This window comes from Sinohyriopsis cumingii, chromosome 3, assembly GCF_028554795.1.
Source record: "Sinohyriopsis cumingii isolate HCF-2022 chromosome 3, ASM2855479v2, whole genome shotgun sequence".
In the NCBI taxonomy this organism is placed as follows: domain Eukaryota; kingdom Metazoa; phylum Mollusca; class Bivalvia; order Unionida; family Unionidae; genus Sinohyriopsis; species Sinohyriopsis cumingii.
The window spans coordinates 127,704,329-127,726,079 of record NC_142963.1 but is presented as its reverse complement, the minus strand read 5'-3'; the positions used below and the strand labels follow the sequence as shown (position 1 = coordinate 127,726,079).

The 21,751-nt window shown below is 33.2% G+C and overlaps 1 protein-coding gene across 1 annotated transcript; it reads right to left on the bottom strand.

Moving 5' to 3' along the window:
• Positions 1 to 856: 856 nt before the first annotated feature.
• Positions 857 to 21,564, bottom strand: LOC149803814 (uncharacterized). Its single transcript, XM_089953625.1, has 9 exons — positions 21,464 to 21,564; positions 19,561 to 19,673; positions 16,504 to 16,631; positions 14,631 to 14,736; positions 9,913 to 10,001; positions 8,274 to 8,331; positions 5,390 to 5,517; positions 4,284 to 4,493; positions 857 to 2,377 (listed from the first exon to the last, which is right to left on the bottom strand). Exons 2-9 carry the CDS (start codon positions 19,667 to 19,669, stop codon positions 2,255 to 2,257), a joined length of 951 nt encoding a protein of 316 aa, XP_089809751.1. The 5' UTR covers positions 19,670 to 19,673; positions 21,464 to 21,564; the 3' UTR covers positions 857 to 2,254.
• Between the last annotated feature and the right edge of the window lie 187 nt (positions 21,565 to 21,751).

Genomic DNA, 21,751 nt, shown 5'->3' with positions numbered 1-21,751 from the left:
AAATTATCAATAATTGCAGAAATGGCTTGGTTTGGTTTTGTAGGTTTAACGCCAATTTCAGCACATAATAGGCTGCACATGGTGGCCAGTATTTTGGTGGAGGAAGAATCCAGGAAAATCATTAAAGAAAAACCAACCCACAGGAGGCTTTCTCACATACCACACTGGCCAACCCAAAATTGAATCCCATGCATACAGTGGAGACGAATCAGTAATCTGTAAAGTTGAGCACCTTAGACCACTTGGCCACCCAGGGCCCATTCAAAAATGGCTAATTTGTACAGGAGTTTCCACATCTACCATCATCTACTGTAAATTACACCTCTAATTTAAACTGGTAATCATTTATCTGCAACAAATGAACAGAGATCTTGAGTTTTCAAGGTCTAAGATTATCATTTTAACATGCTGAGGTTTATATATTTTTTAAACTGTTAGGTGTATACATTTTTAGTCCATGCTGAACTGAACTATGAAACTTAAAAGGTGCAAAACTCTGACACTAAATCTTAATCCATCACACTAAAGCTCATTGTTGCACCATTGAAATGATGAGTAAAAATACAAACAACAGTAATATTCCATTTTCTTTGGTTAATCTCTACCTATGCAAATATGTCTGCAAATTTCCTTAAGAAATGTACAGTGATACAAGGAATTAAATAATTAACAATCTTATTCAATCAGATCAATGACTATGATAAAAATGTTCACTCTTTAAAAAAAATGTAAATTGTCATTTAAGGTTTTTTCCTCCCAATCACAAATAATGTCATTTTTATTTGTTTCTCATGCATACCTGACTTCAGAATTACACACAAGGTGTATGGCAGGGCATTCACATAGCAAGAACACATTACAAGTTTACAATTTATTGATCTTTCTGCATTGCATAATATATTTATACATGGTTTACAAAAATTTACGTTGACAATTAGCAAAAATTGAAGTATATTAAATTATACACAGAAAAAAAAATGTTAAGTCATTTGTATTCACCTTTTACCATCTCTCTGACTGTATTATCAAAAGACTTCCATTTACCCAGTGAAGTTTTTTTTTCTTAACTTTGTAATCTACTCAATGATAATGCAACAAAATCCATTATCTTCTCAAAGTCAAGAATTACATACCTACATAAAACAATAATAAGACTGGAATCAGGTCCACATGATTCCTATCCAAGACAAAAATTATACATGTCTGCAACTTACTGTGTGTCAAGATAACAAAAAGTTTCATCAAAATTTCTTCTGTTTGATGATTTCAGACAAAAGCTAACTCATAAATGAAACAAAAGAAATGTCAAATGTTGCTTTATTGTGGCCTTGACACATGTGCCACACACATATGGAAGTGGCTTTCAACACTTTCTTTTGCTTATTACATAATCTGAAGGTACCATCTAGACTCACATATAAGACATATCCAACTGCAAACTGCACAGACCCAGATCTTCTGGCACATTATGTGATGACAGATCTGGGTCTGTGCAGTTTGTTAGTTGTAATCAGTCAAACAAAGAACACAGACCCTGATTTGCAGGCACTTTATGCTACATCAGATCAGGATCTTTGTTGTTTACAGTTTGACTTGGCTTATAAGCTAGTATATAAGATCTATTTGAGCAAAGTTTCATGATATCACTGGGTTCAGATGGAACATGAACATGTGTCACACATCACAAATGACCTAGGTATGACCTTGACTTTTAAACAAAAGCAAATGAATAGGATGATTTGTGAGAAAGGCAGGCAAGAGAAGAGTGTGGACACTTGTTTGGATGGATAGTGCACGCTATAATGTAATGTGTCAATCATTTTGACATTCACTCATAATAATGACAATTTTTATACAATGAGACCATTTCTGGCTGATCTGATTGCGCACTTTCTACACTTTAGAATTTAAATTGCTGTCTTCACACATGTATTAATGTATGAAAACGCCCTTTTGTATAGATTTTTTGCACAATTCAATAATCATCATGCATGCTTTTGCTGTGTGTGATGTGTTAGGAGAGCACTAAGAAAGACTGAACTGACTTCCCGCATTCTCCAGTAAAGTACTTGATAAAATTTGTTTCTTGATTTCACAGAATGACTACATCCGACAAACACTACATTGTCTAAGTGTACGCCATGAATGATACTCAGATTCTCACCACTGTAATGACCTCAGTGGGGTGATCTCAGATGTACATATCACAGTCTAGTCAAAACTGCCTGGACTGGTATACTATTAAATTTCTGGATCAGTAACTGGATAGCACTAAGGCTGCATCCCTCATGCCACAGTCTAGTAGAGCTTTCTCTAAAACTTCCAGCATGGCCATGCTTCCATCCCGATCTTTCCACTGACGTAACATCTGATATGCCTGCAATTCAAACAACACTGACAGAAACTTTAACAGCTGCCTTAAAGGGATCCTTCAATATAAAGGACACCTTTTACCTTGGGACATTTTGGGGAATGTTCAATAACTAGAAATGTGTCCCTACACAATGGATACCCCTGCAAAAATGAAATAATCAAGGGGCAAAGCTGGAATTTAAGGAAAATGTTCAAAGTCAAATAAGGGCAATAACTTTGTAAACTTTTGCCTGAAAATTAGGAAGATCAATTTTAAAGTCTCTTAAATGTAAAGTCTTAAACCAAATTTTATTTCAGTCCATGATGTTTTTTTTTCAAAGTTAATGAAGGGAAACAAACGTATGGGCATACAAAAATCTTGACCTAGCTATTACCATAATGCCTCATACAAAATTTGGCCTAAGTCTTAATGTAAAGTCTCATACAAAATTTGACATGGGTCTTCTTAACTCAACAACCCCTGGCACCGCGTTTACATGTCTTAAGGTAGTAGCCTACTGCCGAGCTCTGTAGTGTCAAGATCATGTAAGATATACTAAATTGGGTTGTATTATAGAAAGGCAGACAGATGTAGCTCTACAATTATACCAAATAATCTGGACATTCTAGTTGCACTACAAAATACAGAAGGAAAAACTAAATTTTTTGGACCCGATTGTTTTCCACCCAAAAGTCACTCGTGGTCGGAATCCGATTTTGTATCTAGATTTGAGACTTTCTGGCCTCAGATCTAAGGCAGACTGGTCTGAACTGCACACAGACAGACAAACCTTTGCAAAAGGTAGGATAAGAGGGGCATTTGGAATAAAGAGTGGTCTCAATACAAAAATGATGGGTTCATTAAGAAAATAAAACAATATAAAAAAAGAACTCCTACTTTTACCCTTCTGCTCATGCACGAGTGAAATAGCCAATGAAAAACAATATTTCTAAGATAACTATTCATTAGGTTAACATGAAATCTCTTGGAAGTCGATGTATTAGGATGGATTCAGAAATAGCCCCCAAAATGTGTTTCCTACTCACATTTCAGGTGAAAAAGGCAAAAACCTCCAGGGGTTAATGAGTTAATGTAAAGTCTCATACAAACTTTGACCTATATCTTCATAACGTAAAGCCCTCCTGCAAAATTTGACCTGGGTCATCTTAACATCTTCTTAACATCAATTCTCCTACAAAATTTGACCTTGGTGTTCTAAATATAAAACCTCATACAAAATTTTACCTAGACCTTCTTATAATAAAGCCTCATACAAAATTTGACCAATGCCTTCTTAATCTAAGATCTCATGCAAAATTTGACCTAGACCTTCTTAACATGATCAATAATTACTTTTGCTTAAATTTTTATGGATTCTCACTCAATAATTATTATCATATAAAAGTTGTTGTTGTTGTTGTGGGGTTTAACACCATTTTTCAGCACACAATAGGCTATACATGGCGGCCAGTATTAATGGTGGAGGAAGAACCCGGGAAAACCCCGGAAAGAACCACCGACCCACGAGAAGCTACTGGCAAGCTTTCTTACATACCCACATTGGCTGAATCCGAGACTCAAACCAGTGCAGACAGAGGTGAGATGGCAGTGATCCGTAACGGAGAGCACTTTAGACCACTCGGCCACTCAGGGCCCCATCATATAAAAGAAAAGTTTCATTAAAAAAAAATCCTGTAACCTTCACTGGATGTATCTGGTACAGGTTTGCTACAATTCTACTGCCCCACCTAAATGTTCTTTCCCTGCACTTCATCAATAGCCACAAGCACTCCTCTCATAGACTTGTATGTTTTTACTTCAGTATTGTTCCCAGCACCACAATGTATGTTGTTCTGCATTATCATAAATTTTTACAAAGAGGTTAAAAACATTTTTGTCCATTCAAACATACTGCATCCACTTTACTGACCTGTTGCTGTGTATTGGAAGGGTAGGCATCTCTGATTTCTTCGATATCATCACTGAAAAATCCCAGTTTGTTGGCCACCTTCTCCCAGTCTTTCTTATGAATCTTCTCTGCAACTGCCTTCAAAGCACTGTCTGGAGCAATCTGCTTCCCCCTCCCTGGGGTGAGTCCTCTGGGTGTGGCCCCTGTGGCCATGCCTGTATCTGTTCGAAACTAAAATAAAAATTGGTAAAAGCATGTTTGGAACAATGTCATGGAACTGAAGATACAGAATGCTTATTAACATAAAAATTTCTAAGAACCTATTACAGTACATGCATTGGGTGAACTGTTTGTAGGATGAGGAGATCATACATGACATGTCTACATGCACATTTCAATTAACATGGCTCAATAAATTTGTCAAACAACATAGCAGTCATATGTAGAAAAACACCAATTTTAAAACATTAAAATAAGTCGAATGTATTTTAAATGTAACCTGGATTAGGCAATAATCTTTCTTAAGCAGTAATTTTGTTCAAAGTCTCATAAACCAAAGTACTGAAGACATGAACACCCATTAAGAAAAAGGTCACAAAAAGATCAAACAGTGCTAATAGTCCATTTTGACTTTTAAGAGCCATTTTGGTTTTGTGCTTAGTAAACAAATTAAACTTGGATCTTTAATACAACTTTATGCTAATAAAAAAAAACTTGAAAACTGTAATGCTAATTAGAGTTGTTCCAGTAAAACATACCTGGGGCCCAGGGAAGGCACTTTTAATGTTGGGTTCTCACCCATAGATGCAATTTAAATTTTCTTTAATGTGAGCTCATTGAATAAAAATTACCGTGGCACATATTTTCAAAAACCCACCTTCCCTGGGTACCATGTATATTTAAATGGAACAACCTTTAGATGCTTTATTATTTCCTGCTTTCCAAAATAGTTTATGTCAAATTCATGAACATTTCTGCAGACATGGTAACTGTTCTTCAGCTATGCCATCCCAGTGTCACATTTACAACATTTGATCAGCATACTTGACAATTTACACATAATTTGGAAATCTTCAATCAAATCCACGATACCCATAAATCCTTGAATAGTATTTTATTCTACTCACCTCGAGCAAGTTTTTATGAAGCCTTTCCTTCATTTCATCTGGCAGGATTTGGAAGTCAAGAATCTGTTTAAGAACACCTTGTGGGATTTTCAGCACAGCATTTGCAAACTGATCTTCCGTCACCTGACCTGTAACAATCAGTCAATGAATTGTAAAAGAATGAGCAAGCAATGTATCTGAAAATTAACTGTCTACAAAATTCATTGAAATGTTAACCTGACTGATATGCAAGTAGCTGGTGAATCTTCTCCTGACACAAATTCCAAGACATGTCATCACTAAAGCACGAAATTACATTTGTTATTGCTGCAGTGTCAAAATGTTGTTTCCAATCTTAAGACATTTTTTTCATTAATATTAATTTTACACTACTCTCTAAACGAATATCCTTTCTTTCTTTTTTCTTTCTTTTTACTGTGAATAAGTTTAAATTCATGGGGTACCAATTTTCATGATATTTATGGGAAAGCTAGACCATAAATTTAAAGTAAATGAAATATGTATCCAGCTTAATACAAAAGCGCATTCCTCCACCATTGATATCTGATGGTAAAGCACCACTAATGTATGTGCTTGTTTAAATAACAAGTGTATTTATATTGCTGAGAAATATTTATCTTTATACATTTATGAAAGATGATGAGCAACAGAAATCTACTGATCATGATTTTTGCATGTGTAAACACTCCAGAAACCTAAAAGCTGGATATAAAGTGCAATGAGTTCACGTGATGTCATAAGAATAAATTACTCACCGTTTGTGTCCTTCTTTACTTCACAAAAAAATATATCCATTTATAATAATTAATACTAAAACTTCATGTAATCCAATGAAATTTGGCAACATCTGAGAAATATGACAGTATTAAAGTTCAGGAAAATTCAATGTCCATCATAATTTGCACTGTGTTTGAAGCACACATATTCTTGAATCAAGTTTGTCTCTATTAATCCATGAACATAATGTATAGTCCACACAGCAGTGTATTATCTGCTTTTCCATACTGACTATTTTAATGTGAAACAACTACCATGTCTGATTTAAATATTAGCCATTTCATACATATACTAAAATGTTTACACAGCATTTTTTTTTATCACAAGTACTAATCACTATTCCACTGGGTGAATGGAACACATATGCTCATTTTTATTACCAAAACATGTTTCAGATACAGAGCTGCTGAATAAACAAAGCCCATTTTCTTCATGTCCATCCAAAGTGATTACTTCATCATGTGTGGGAATACTCCAGATCTGCAAGAATTGCCTTATGGGTTTATTCTTAAGGTCAATCGTGACCTTATCTGAGAGTACATCTCCACTGTCCTTCCATTCATTTAACTGAGCAATAACCTGGATCATGACATGTAAATCTGAGGGTTGCATGCATCTTGTACAGCCATGGTATGATACCATTTTCCCTGCTTTGTGCTTGGAAAACATCTAAGAGTGCAACTACCTTTAAAGTTTACTGCTTTTTTGACATTGTCTCTGTAGCATTATGATAGTTGAGAGAGTGAAACTGTTTAAATATGGAAAAATAGGTTTGATTTGCTGTCATCAGCTTTGTGTTAACACCAAATTCCTAATTGCTGTTGGGAGTTTATGTTTATGTAGCAATCATTAAGAACACTAAAAACTAATTACAGTCTTAATACATGGAGTGAAATTAAGCTAGTACATCTGTGCAATAGTTTGTCAGCATCTTGTTTGATTCAAATCTCTGAATTTATGCTAAGTGTTAGTAATGAATAACTTATCTAATCAGCCTAATCACTAGATCAAGAATTAAGAATGTTTGCTTGAAAATGCATGAAAATGAATATAAGCATTATCTCTTATAGAGTAATCTACTGTAATGTACATTTACTTTGTATCGTTTACATGACCTTTGTCCATGATTGAGGATAGAGTTTTAGTGTGTACCTGACTACTTGCATGTTTTTGTCTTCTTTGTAAGTTATAAATACATGTTTACTTGGGTATGAGTTCAAGAACCAGTCCTGATTATGACCTCAGAAGCTTCTAGAAAGAATATGTTTATGAATTTGATGGGAAAATGGCCCACAACCTAGTCATCTTATTGTGTCTTAGGTTTTTATATAAAGGTTGTGATCAACAGAACTTTCATTCCTATCTTAACATCAGTTTTTGTCAAATCAATTTTAGTTGTGTTAAGTTTTAGTTGAGAGAAATTATTTATTTAAATTATGCATTGGAAAAATTATTTATTTAAATTATTCATTGGAATTACAAAGCACTCATTGGCTTTTGGACTAAAATACTATTTTGGAATATTGTGGATTCATTCAAAGACATTCTGGATTATATTACTGTGATGCAGCAAGACTACTGGTATGACAGCACATTTCAAGACTTGGAATTATTTGGAATATTCTATTCATCTGTGTCATTATTTGGGATTTATTGCAATACTGTTAGTTCCTCTTAAATATTTTCATTTTTATAAAATAGAGAATTAAATTATTTGTTGAATTTTCTGCAACTTGATGGTTTGCTTTTTCTCTTACTTAGTTTAAGACCATAGAGTCATAACACTACATCGTCACGCTGCATCCTGCAAGTCATTTATTTTCTCAAAAGATGAATACACAGAATTAAGTACCCACAGAAATGCATTTTCTTACCAAACCACAAAATTTGATATACCGGTACCTGAATTCAAAATGATTCATATTATTATTATTATTATTATGGTTATTTTTGTTTAACTTTTTGTGATGTTTCAAATGCTGCTCTATTTTTGCAGAAAAGCTATTGATAAAAAATATGAATAAAATAAAACCCATGTGAAAATAGCCTACTGCATAGTATTATTACTCATTACAGCACCAAATGGCAAAAATATATCAACACTAACCTTTCTTGTCTGTGTCCATAATTTGGAAGAACATATCATTGATCCTCTTGATGTCTTGCTGCAAGATTAAATCATATATCACTATATTCTCCAAACAAAATCTGTCAATCATGGCAAAATATTACATTAGAGTTGAGTATGCAAGATTAAATCATATACTATATTTTCCAAACAAAATCTGTCAATCATGGCAAAATATTACATTAGAGTTGAGTATGCAAGTGCAACAAAACAAATACAAACAGTACATCTAGAATTGTTAATCCTTGATTGCTTTATACTCACAGTGGGGATATGTAGCAGACATGAATCATTTGTACAAAACTGAAAGACTTTTAAGCAAGGGCACTTTGTGTCAGATGTTGGTTTTAATTCTGTTGTGGCTGTTGAGCAGATTTTGAGATGTCTATTTAAAAATTGTAATATATATAAAAGAGATGAATATTTAAGACCAACTTGAATAAAGTGGTTGTATATAAATCTATAAGCTGATATAAATTAGAAAGTACACTGATTTTATACAATTTTTTAATGGGGTCCATGGAGTGGCTGTGTTAGTTTTATCTGGAATTTTAACCCAAGAATAAGCCAGAATTTTACTGACAAATCATAAAAGAAGGAAAACAATATTGTTGTTTCTAATTCCATATTACTATCTTCTAAAATGAGGTTGGAACTACTTTTGCCTCAAGGTTTCTTGGTTATAACTGAAGAAGCATGAATATCTATGATATAGCCTCGCTCGACATACAAAAGGAAATTAGTAACATTGTTTTTAAAAAAAATGTATTATCAAGTTTCAACAATTTGTTCAATCACACTGTAAATAACTAAAAATAATGCTGCCATTCCCATGCCAAAACCCCATCAGAGCCTCTCACAATGTCCACCAGAAATAGTTCAAGCACTGACAGTCAGGCTTCAGACGTAAACATGCAGCTGGTGATACCTTCTGTGATGCAAAATTTGACAATTGCAAAATAGCTGTAAATCACATATATGGGTCTCCTGCCCCAATGGGTCAAAGAACTTGTGTTATTAACAGTGATAGTAGTAAACATGAGTGACTCTTGTTATATATGCTTCACTTAAAACTAATATTGATCTGCATATGAGTTTTTAAAAAAGTGCACATTGGTTTATGAGTTACTGTATATCCTCACTTATAACTTCAGTTAAACTGCAATCAACAAAGATCCTGATCTGCCATAACATAGTGTGCTAGCAGATCAGAGTCTATGTTGTTTGCTCTTCTGATTACTCCTAACAAACTGCATTCAGCCAGATCTACTGGTACATCATGAAATGGTAGGTCTGATCTATGCATTTTGCAAATGGTCTTGTCTTGTATGTGAGTATATAACCTAAGATAAGGCTTGTAATAGAAAAGTTGAAATTCTTAGCAATTTCTCTTTGATTTAGTCCTGTTTTGTGATATTTTTATTTATCTGAAAATTAATATAAAAGAAAAATATCATTATTATAATAGTTCAATCTTGACTGCCTTGTCACATCTTGTTGTCAGCATCGGAAAATCCAAACCATGACTCATAAAGATCCAAATTTTCAGATGCTGACAACTCAACACGATCTAGCAATTAAGTTCACATTACTGTCATAATAATATATGTATACATACCACTTTATCTCCTGGGTAAACCCTTTCCAAAATTTTCTGCATAAGCTCCTTTTTTACTGGACCACCATTGTTCAGTAAGTGGAAAATACCTTGAAAAAAACATGTATTTCCAAAATGATATATTTGAATTTCAATGCCATTATCAATGTTTTTGTCCATTAGACTGTCTGTAGCCTAATCATACCCAAAAAATAATTATTTCTTTGTAGAAATGGATACATATACTATAATTAGAAGTGGTTATTTGACAATATTTGTACAAATACAGTATGATATATATATATATATATATATATATATATATATATATATATATATATATATATATATATATATATAAACAATTATGCTAATTTTCAAATTAAAAGCAAAACAAATGTAAATATTACAAAACTGAAAACTGCCTTGAAACAATTTAAAATAATTAATTTCATATATATAGAAGATTTTACATATGTTATCATTGCAATTGACACTTATCCAATGAGTCAAGTAATTTTAAGCCTTGCCAAGCAAATGATTTAAATTCTTCAACAATTTTAATTAAATAAATTTAAAATCAGCACAACAACAAAATTTTATTTATCAATTTTAAAAAATTCTGACTTTATTTGATGAAACTGCTGAATGATGAAGTGAAATGACTCTGAAATGCATTTTGATGTCACAGTCACTAAACCTTTGCCTTCTGTGACATCAAGATATCATTTGTTACATTTTGAAATGTTATTATATATGTTGCATAGAAACATTATGACATGGTTATATTAACTTATATAATATAATAATAGTCATGTGATTAAAAGGGGTGAGGAATATAGGGCTGTTTTGGACACCCAAGCTACAAAGTGTGTACAGTGTGATTCTGCTATAACATGGTGGTTGGGGTTAACAGAACCCAACCGTTATATCCAACCAAGTCCGTTAGCTGAAGAAAATTATGCTTGTACCAGAAAATGTATGGGGGGAGGGGGTAGTAAAAACAAGAATAATAATACATGCTTTTGATTAAATGAAGACAAACTAGTCTGAAAGATACTTGTATATTGTCAAATTACATTTGTATAGTACAGTCCATAATCCATTAAGTACTATACATGTATATGAAAAATCTAAGAACTGTAGTAAGGATAACATGTTATAAAATTCCTGTATCAGTCATATCCCATTAGAAAACACAAATAACACATATAAAAAATGGAAGTCCTCATTTGATCTATATCTAATTGTTTTTATTGAAGACTGTAGTCAACTTTCTTTGATGAAGATTGTGGTGTTATTGAAGGAAAGCTTGTGAGGACCATAGAAATGCTTGTTTCTTATTGAGGTGGCAACATCAAATAACTGTAGAACATTGAGACTGATTTTTTTTTTGCTTAGTAATTTTGCTTAGTATTTATATAGCTGCATTGTGTTTCAAAGGTAATCAGTCTTCTTTGATGTTTCAACAAAACTATTTTTTGGGGTACAAATGAAGAAGAAAAAGAAGGAATTAGCTGTCATTTGGTATATTGTAGCAGTTACTGTTCCTGCCTTCAAAGGTTGCTCATTTGCAGTTAGTCCAGGTAGCATGACTATTAGAGTGTATCACAGCATACAGTACACAGGCCAGATGTCACATCATGTAAGCATAAGTGGATTATGATATAACAATGCACTGTTAAAATGGTTTGCCAATATGAACAAAGAATTTGTTTATGTAACAATAGATAGATTCCAGTGCATTTTATATCAAGATTGTAGCTTCCTGTTATGGTGCCTCTGAATTTCTCCACTACAATCTCAAGACTGTAAATACAAGTTTAAACAGCCAACAGTGAAGCAACAAAAAAAAATGACATAGAGTATTTCTCAACATTAAGAAGAAAAAAAATGACAACTGGCAACATTGGCAAAGACCAATCTCAGAATAAACTTTTTACACAGAATTTTTTGTACTTTTAAGAACAAAAAAAGATTATATTTTCACATTTGAGAAAAATACATGTATATAAAATTTCAGTAGCCATGCTATGATCAACTTATTCATCATTCATTCACTATCTCTTCCCAAAAATGATAATAAACTTTTAACACACAATTTTAATACTTTTATGAAGAATTTTATTTTTGTCTAGGAGAAAAATACATGTACATGAAATTTTGGGACCCACGCCACGATCATGTTATATCTGAATTTTTGTTATAATGGAGCATGCTACAGCAGGGTCACACTGTATTTTTGTTATAATGGAGCACGCTATAGCAGGGTCACACTGTATTTTTGTTATAATGGAGCATGCTACTGCAGGGTCACACTGTATTAATGTCATTCTTGTAACCTTCAATCTGCTATATTTGTATCTGTTGTAATGGACTCTTCTAGTCTATAATCCTTGGAACTTTACCACTGGTATTAGTCATTCAGGATAATTGACATTTTGTCTAAGTCTCATTTATAAACTATATCTCCATTTCAGACCTAACATACCAATAGTACAGTTAAAAATATTTGTATGATAAAAAGGTCAACAAGTTTGAAAATCCAGTCAGGCTTTAAGTGTCAATGGGTTTTTGTGTCCTAAATCACTTCTCCTTTTCAAACTTACAACCTACTGCAGTCACAACAATAATATAGACGATTTGGTTTACATTTACATAATAATCTGACCGCTCCAGTGGACTAAGTGGTTAGAGCGTCCACCTCAGTTGCGGGATGTCAAGGATTTAAACCCCAGCCAAGTCATGCCAAAGAATTATAAAAATGGTACTAGTAAGCTGCCTCACTTGGAGCTCAGCATTAAGAGGTTAGTATTAGGACTGGTCAGTCTGGTGTCAGGATAATGTGACTGAGTGGGACATGATGCTACATGTCTGTGGCATGATGTCCCAGTGCAAAACATCACTATAAACTGCCCCAATGCAGATATCATAGCAATATGACTGACAAAATCCAAATCACACACACACACACACACACACATCTTTACATAATTCTCCCATTCATAATGCACCATAAATGAGAGATTAGTTGCATGTCATTAAAATCATCCATTACTTTCAAATGATAACTGTCAAATAATAGCACTTAGAAGACCAAAAATCATTTGAATTATATGGGCAGATATGCTTTACTGGGAGTGGAGGTATATATGAAAGCAAAATTAAGAAACAAGGTTCAGAAATGTCCCTCATGCATGGGTGTCCTTTGTGCAGAGCTGTCCTCAGATTTAACTGTATCTAGTAGTCAAGTTTTTCTGGCTCTTTTTGCTGGAATAGTCTATATTACATTAATGAAAAAAGATTAATAATCTCAAAAAAATTCTGATGAAATGAGAGAAGAATAATATATATGACAGGAACATAATAAGATTTGCATTACAAGAGTGTTGGAACTGATCATGAAGAAACTGACAGAGCCACTCTTTCTTACAATTTATAATTATGTGTATTCTGCTCCCATGAAATGTGGCCTGCTTAGTTATTTGACACCCCTGAATTGGTGTGTGCATTTATATTTATTGCAAGGCTACTACATTATTTAGATTATTAAACCCTTGCCATAATTTTTCTATATGTAACATGTAACAAAACAGCTCATTATGTCAAGTAAGGCAATGGTGTAATGGTAGAAGAATCCAGATGTATTTCAAAGTCATCTCACAACAAATTCTGTGGTTTAAATCAAATTAAATCAGCCTTTTTCATCATGTGACAGATAAAACATTATACTTGGGCTCAATTTCAAATAAAACTCATCATATAATTTTGGGGCTCTGGGTGGCCTAGTGGTCATTTGCCTTTACTGATCACTGATCTGTCATCTCATCTCTCACTGCATGGGTTAGAGTCTTGAGCTGGGCCAATGTGGGTATGTGAGAAAGCTTGCCAGTAGCTTCCCATAGGTCAGTGGTTCTTCTAGGGGTTCTCATGGGTTCTTTCTCCACCAAATATATATATATATATATATATATATATATATATATATTATATATATATATATATATATATATATATATATATATAATTTTGTTCTTAAATTTTATTTTGAAAATAAGCATATATATATATATATATATATATATATATATATATATATATATATATATATATATATATATATATATATATATATATGTATATATATATATAATTTTGTTCTTAAATTTTATTTTGAAAATAAGTGCAAGTGCAAGATCTGAACTAATTGAGAGATGTTGATTCATCAGTATTATAGAAGACACTCTGAGTTCCATTCCAACCTGCCACAATGGTCACCTCCCTCAAAAAGTACCTCTATATCCAGTGCTAGCTTTCCCAAGCAATCTAAATACATTTTACCTCCCTTAAACCTCTAAATCCATAAACAGCCCAAACTCTTCCATCCCCTTGGTGGCTGGCAAAGACAGCCTATGCTATACTTAAAACAAGTGTCATATATAATAGATACCTTACTTCTGTGAAACTGTTTTTAATTACTTTTCATTATTCCTATTAACTGTCATGGTACAGTGACAAATGAGCATCATCACTTACCTCTAATCCAAATGAGCATCATCACTTACCTCTAATCCAAATGAGCATCATCACTTACCTCTAATCCAAATGAGCATCATCACTTACCTCTAATCCAAATGAGCATCATCACTTACCTCTAATCCAAATGAGCATCATCACTTACCTCTAATCCAAATGAGCATCATCACTTACCTCTAATCCAAATGAGCATCATCACTAACCTCTAACTTTGTGCTCCAGGTCTGCTTGTTCACACCATTTGAGACCCTTCAAGAAATTTTCAAACGTAATCTTCTTTGTTGCTCCTGACATAAATTTCACAAGAATCTGCAAGGAACAAAATGAGACCTGAGTGCAAAAAGTCAAGTTTAATCCATTCTATATTTTTCTAATCACCAATTTATCCTTCAGTTGTAAAAATGTAAAGGAAAATGTAAAGTAAAATTTTCCATTTTAAAAGTCATCCATGATTGATGATTTTCTATCTGGGCCTCTTCTAAAAGGCATCTATGATTGATGACTTCCTATCTGGGCTACTGCTCAGTCATCCATGATTCATACATTTTCTATCTGGGCAAAATAAGGAATAGTTTAAAATTGGTACATCTCCTATTTTAACTTGTACCTAATCTCGACTATAATGCATAACTATTAAGTGCAAGAAACAATGGTATACATTTCAAAGTATCCTACAAACATGATTGAATTTTAACAATACTTAGATTGTATCTAATTTCTTTTTAGTCCATTTTCTTCTTATAGTAATCTAGTCTATTTTCTTCTTAGTCATCTACTCCATTTTATTCTTACAGTCATCTAATCCATTCTCTTCTTACAGTCATCTAGTCGATTTTCTTCTTACAGTCATCTAGTCCATTCTCTTCTTACAGTCATCTAGTACATTCTCTTCTTACAGTCATATAGTCCATTCTTTTCATCCATTATTTAGTCCATTCTCTTCTTATAGTCATCAAGCCCATTCTCTTCTTACAGTCACCTAGTCCATTCTCTTCTTACAGTCATCTAATCCATTCTCTTCATCCATCATTTAGACCATTCTCTTATTATAGTCATCAAGTCCATTCTCTTCTTACAGTCATCTAGTCCATTCTCTTCATCCATCATTTAGTCAATTCTCTTCTTAGTCATCTAGTACATTCTCTTCATCCATCATTTAGTCCATTCTCTTCTTACAGTCACCTAGTCCATTCTCTTCATCCATCATTTAGTCCATTCTCTTCTTACAGTCATCTAGTACATTCTCTTCTTACAATCATCTAGTCCATTCTCTTCTTAGTCATCTAGTTCATTCTCTTCTTACAGTCATCTAGCCCATTCTCTTCTTATAGTCATCAAGTCCATTCTCTTCTTACAGTCATATAGTCCATTCTCTTCATCCATCATTTAGTCCATTCTCTTCTTATAGTCATCAAGTCCATTCTCTTCTTACAGTCATCTAGTCCATTAACTTTATCCATTATTTAGGCCATTCTCTTCTTATAGTCATCTAGTCTATTCTATAGTCATCTAGTCCATTCTCTTCTTACAGTCATCTAGTCCATTCTCTTCTTACAGTCATCTAGTCCATTCTCTTCATCCATCATTTAGTCCATTCTCTTCTTATGGTCATCAAGTCCATTTTCTTCTTACAGTCATCAAGTTAATCCTCTTCTTACAGTCATCTAGTCCATTCACTTTATCCATTATTTAGGTCATTCTCTTCTTATAGTCATCTAGTCCATTCTATATAGTCATCTAGTCCATTCTCTTTTGATTAAATCAAATATGTGATTGAGAAGAAACTGTACCCAATTAATAAGACACCTAATTAATAAGACTTCTAAGATTATAATTTGTGTGCTCTACAATTTGGAAACATTATGTAATAAAACATATGGTGCAATCTGTAAAAATAAAGAAAATGTCAAATAAATTAGTTTTATTCAGTTTTCTAAATTACTTTTTTGTGGATAATTAGGTTGTTCAAATTTGTTTTGATCATTGAGACTCTTTAAAGTCTGTGTACATAAATACTAATTAATTATATAACAAATATATAATTATGCAAATTACTTAGGTACTTATGCTACTCACATTTCTCATAAAGACATCATTCTGAATTGGAGATGACTTTAAACTAGCCTCAGTTATTACTCCTTCTTTTGTGTCAGCACCAAGTTGTTTGAATCTCACCCACAGCCTCTCAACTTCTGCTATACTCACTGAAAAGGTAAGTACTCAAATGTGACATGTTATTGCTGCCATTCTAAAATATTAAATAAAATATAAAATAAAATATCATATAAAATATTAATATTAAAATGCAAATAAAACATTACATTAAAAAAGATTCTCCTGTACATGTATTAGGTTGTTCATGTTAGAGTACACACAAAGTGGATTGACCATTCTACACTTGTGCTGGTGAAAAGCTATACAGAGTCTAGTTTCAGTGACAATTATGATGTAATTCATGCAATTCTGGTACTTCACTCAACAAGTGCAAATTTTCACTTGACATTGCAAACCAAATTGGGGTGCACTTGTCCGGTTAGTGGATTACTTTGTGTATTTATCTCTGTATTCAAAGTCAGCAGAATAGTTGATAACCTAGCCTTCCATTAATCTATCACAGGTTACCAGATAATATCTGCACCATAGTCAAACATAGACATGTCTTCACTTGCCCCCTCTCTCTTGAGGTACCATTGCTACACATGCATCAAGGTGTAGTGCACCCATCCCCCACCCCACCCCCGAGTTGAGGCCATCTTGCCCAATACCAAAATATCATATTTACTTGCTTATAAGTCAAGTCTAACTGCAAACAAAATAGGTTTTGATCTGCCATCACATAATACACTGACAGATCAGGGTCTTTGTTGATTGTTCTACTGATTACTTCTAGCACACTACATGGATGCAGACCTGTCAGTGCATCATGTGATGGCAGATCTGGGTCTATGCAGTCTACAATTTGACCAGACTAAAATGAAACTTTATATGATAGTATATTTCTACCATGTTGTCCACCACTTTATAAGACCAGCTTTTCAGTCAAGAAAAGGTGGCCTCATAGACAGGGATCACTATAGTAAATTTTTACCATTTGTCTCCTTCACCAAAGACCATCCCTCATAAGCAGTCATTGCCAAAATGTTAGCTACAGTCAATATACTGTATATACTCTCCTCTAAGTTCAGTCCAACTGAAAACTGCATAGACCCAGATCTGCCAATGCATTATGTGAGAGCAGATATGAGAGTCTATGCAGTTTGTAAGAAGTAATCAGTATATATATATATATATATATATATATATATATATATATATATATATATATATATATATATATATATATATATACCCTGATTTGCTGGCATATTATGCAACAGCAGATCATGGTCCATATTGTTGAAGCTGGACCTAGCTTATATGGTGGTTATATAGATATGCGGTATTTATTATAAATAACATAAAAATCAGCATAACTTGCTTAGGTTAATAAACTTATTACTTTTCAGAGTCAATGGTTTCTTTCTCACAAATCCTTGCTAGGATGGGAAAATCCAAATCATGGACAAACACCAGAATTTTCATTCTTATTCTATACAAAAGATTGGACAGGTAACAGACAAATTTCAACTTGTCCTGTGCCTGACAGACAGTCAGCATATATTTTACCACTGTCTTGGCATCCTTCAATAAGCCTTTATCAGGTATTGTAGGATGCCAATGGACTGTGAGACAGAATATTTTTAATCTGTAAAGGTTGCCATTTTATTCAGTTATCAAAATGATTGAGTATCAGTCATAATTCTTGTTGAAAAAGATGCCTGGATATAATTTGTTGTCAATTTCTTAGAACAGATATAAGATCTATAGTTTCATCTTATCATGGAATTCCAAACAGTATTCCAATTAGCACAAGTTTTTTTTCCATTTATATCATCATCTGTCAAACCAATACCTGTACCTTTCTGGCAAACTTGTCTGAGAGCATTGATCTGTAAGGAAAACTAAAACTTACTTCTTTAGTTAATACTTCTTTAATCAAAACTGCCATTCTAATTTTGGCACCAGTGTCCATGAATTAAAGGAAACCTAATAAACAATAAACTAATTAAATGACTAAATGTCTTAGCTCAAAATCTTTTTTCCTCCAAAAAAGATCATTTGAGTTGATGTAAGTAATTTCAGGTCTCATGCTAAATATCACCAGTTGGGAACTTCCTAAACACTAACAAATGACGTGGTGGACACATTGGATAGGAATTTGGAACCATTTTCATTTAGAACAAAAAACACATCATAAAAAGTATTCTGAAGGAATCCTCACGTTGAGATGAATTTCCATTTAAGAGGAGTTACAATAAAAAGAATTTGTAAGATGACTTCTGTGTGGCCATACTAGCTATTAAATTGGCACAATTTTGATTTAGGGCCAACTAGACATCATAAGATGTATTTTAGTGAAAACCTCATGTTGATATGATCATCTATTCAGAAGGAGTAGCAGTAACAAGATTTTTAAGATGGCTACTGTGTGGTGGTCATATTGGATGTCAGATTAGCAGCATTTTCATTTAAGACCAACTGGACATCATAAGACATCTTCTGGTAAAAACATGATTTTCAGAAGAGCTGCTGTGGTGACCATATTGAATGTCACATCAGCAGCATTTTTATTCAGGATCAGCTAGATATCATAAGAAGATTTTGGATGAGACTATATGTTGACAAGGCCATCAATGTAGGAGTAGTAGTGATGACAAGATTGTCAAGATGGCCAAATCTGATGTCAGATTGGCACCATTTTCAATTAGGACCAACAAGACCATATAAGAAGAAAGACTTTCCATGAAAAAAGACCATTTTAATATGACAATCCATACAGAAGGAATACCTATAGCAAGATTTTCAAGATGGCCACTGTCATGTCCATATTTGGATATGCAAGCAGCAATATTTTAATTTAAGCTATCAAGACCTTGTGTGTTGCAAGTTTCATGGTAATCCTCCAAGTAGTTTAGGAGGAGTAGTGATGAAAATCTTGTCATAACATCTGGACGGACAATGGATGAAACACCATCCGATAAGCTCTACTGTTTTATGACCAATACAGCTAAAACTGAATGAGTTTGAACTTACATTCTGAGGCAATGGCATGAGCTGTGATCCAGTTTGATTTGCTGGGGTTAGTTTGTTTCCCAATAGCTTTATCATCTGGGACAATAAAGTGAGCTGCATACTGTCCCATTTTTCTGAAAAATTCAAATAAAAGACAATAACTCTTAAGTTTGTTCCTTAATCACACACACACACACACACACACACACACACTTCATCTATGATAATCCCATGCATTATAATAGGCTATCCCACTTTTAAATATTTCTGACAAATGCTTACTTAAGATATCTTTTTGTTCGATAATGATAAGCTCACCCCCAATTTCGTATTATGCTTGTGCTTATGACATTAACACAGAATAGACATGTAGTTTACCTATTTTTTTACTTTTTCAATTATTTCTTCTTTCTTTCTTCCATTATTTGTCTCGTTTGGAGATTCCCCCATTCATTCAGACATGTAGGAGTCCAGCTTTTCTCTTGGTTATCATGTTCAGTGTTTTTTTTTTTGTGGATGTAACTTGTTTCTTGTCCTAACAAAGAACTTGTTAAGCTTAAAACAAGGATAAACTGATAAACAGTTATGCATTTGTGCCATATATATATATATATATATATATATATATATATATATATATATATATATATATACAGGAATGTCAAGGTTGGTTGAAGTTAGAGTAATTCTCTTTAATGAAATTAATATATTGAATATCAAATTGAGCCAAATGTGATTAGACATAGGTACTCATTTTATTATGGAAAATGCATCCTTTGTTCAACTGACTTAAGAATTTTGGGGCTACCATTGCTCTTGATACAAATGAATTGGAGGTCAACACAGTTTGAAAAATGAAAGCCTGGATTTACCTTTACAGGGCATCAGATTAAGTATAGTCCAAGTAAGGTAACTGGACTCTAAGCAGTACAGCATGTCAATATGGGATGCCATATATATTCTTGAAATTCGGCTTCCCATTCTGTTGCCAACCATGGATCGAACATGCTATACGGCACTGATTGTCAGGCAGTAGGATTTCAACCAACCCCACCCCATCCCAAAAGCCCCCATCATACGTCTTAGGCATGACTAGCAATGAATTTAAAAGGTGGATTAGAGGTGTAATATTTTTTTTTTAAATTTCAGATGCCATTCAAAATATATCATAAATAGTGCAATCTTTCTTTATTTACAATTTCGCAATAATTTTAATCTTTGTAAGCAGAACAACTCAAATTATCTTCCTTTGCTACTTACATATTGTGACCATGTTCCCAACAATATATAAAAACAAATAAAAACAGTTTTCACTTTATTCTGCATAAATAATGAAAGATGAAAAGTACTGTTTATGAGTCTTATTTTGGATTGAAATTCTTGCCAACTATAATGCAGCAGACTTTGGAAATGAACTCACACTGACTTTATTCATGTTGTTTCAACGTTGATTTCTTCTGGATTACTTTCAAACTATTACCCTTATGGTAAATACTACCATGGTAGATGGATGATCAACACTCATTTTTTTAGGCAAGGAAGGAATTTTAAAACATTTTGAATGGCATAAAAAATACTGTACGAGTTTTATTCTGTACAAATTTCTTTGCCGACATTGCTTTTAATGTGTGTGTGTGTGATTTTTTCACCTCATATATTCGGATATTGTCTTATTACAGTAACAGAATTTCAGTGGCATGTGGCCCAGCTGTCCGCAATAATAGAGACAACTTCTACATTTTTATAAAACCCAGATACGGTAGCGTGATTGATTTCTCGAACGAGATACTCAAACATCGAATATAGGTGACTACACCCACCACCTCTTTGGAGTGTATATAACAGTTAGACTTATAGTTTATAAGTAAATACATTGAGTGATGATGACAACAGCTACCTGACTCATTCATTGTGCATAACTTACAATAAAACGTGAAGAAAACTTTTTTTTTTCCTATGTAAGGATTAATATAAACAACATTGTTTACATTATCACCCGGGACATTTTTACTGGTGTACGGTTTATCTCTAACTACAGTAAAAAGAAATTTGAATAAAGCATAACCCGTCTGAAGATTGTGGCCTGCTAAAATATTTAACAGAGTTATGCAACCGAGATAGTCACGCGGACTCGAAGTCTTTCCTCGTATTTGAATCTTTGTGTTAAAAAATGTGTATGAAATAAGTTACAGTTTCCTCATCCTCGTTATCT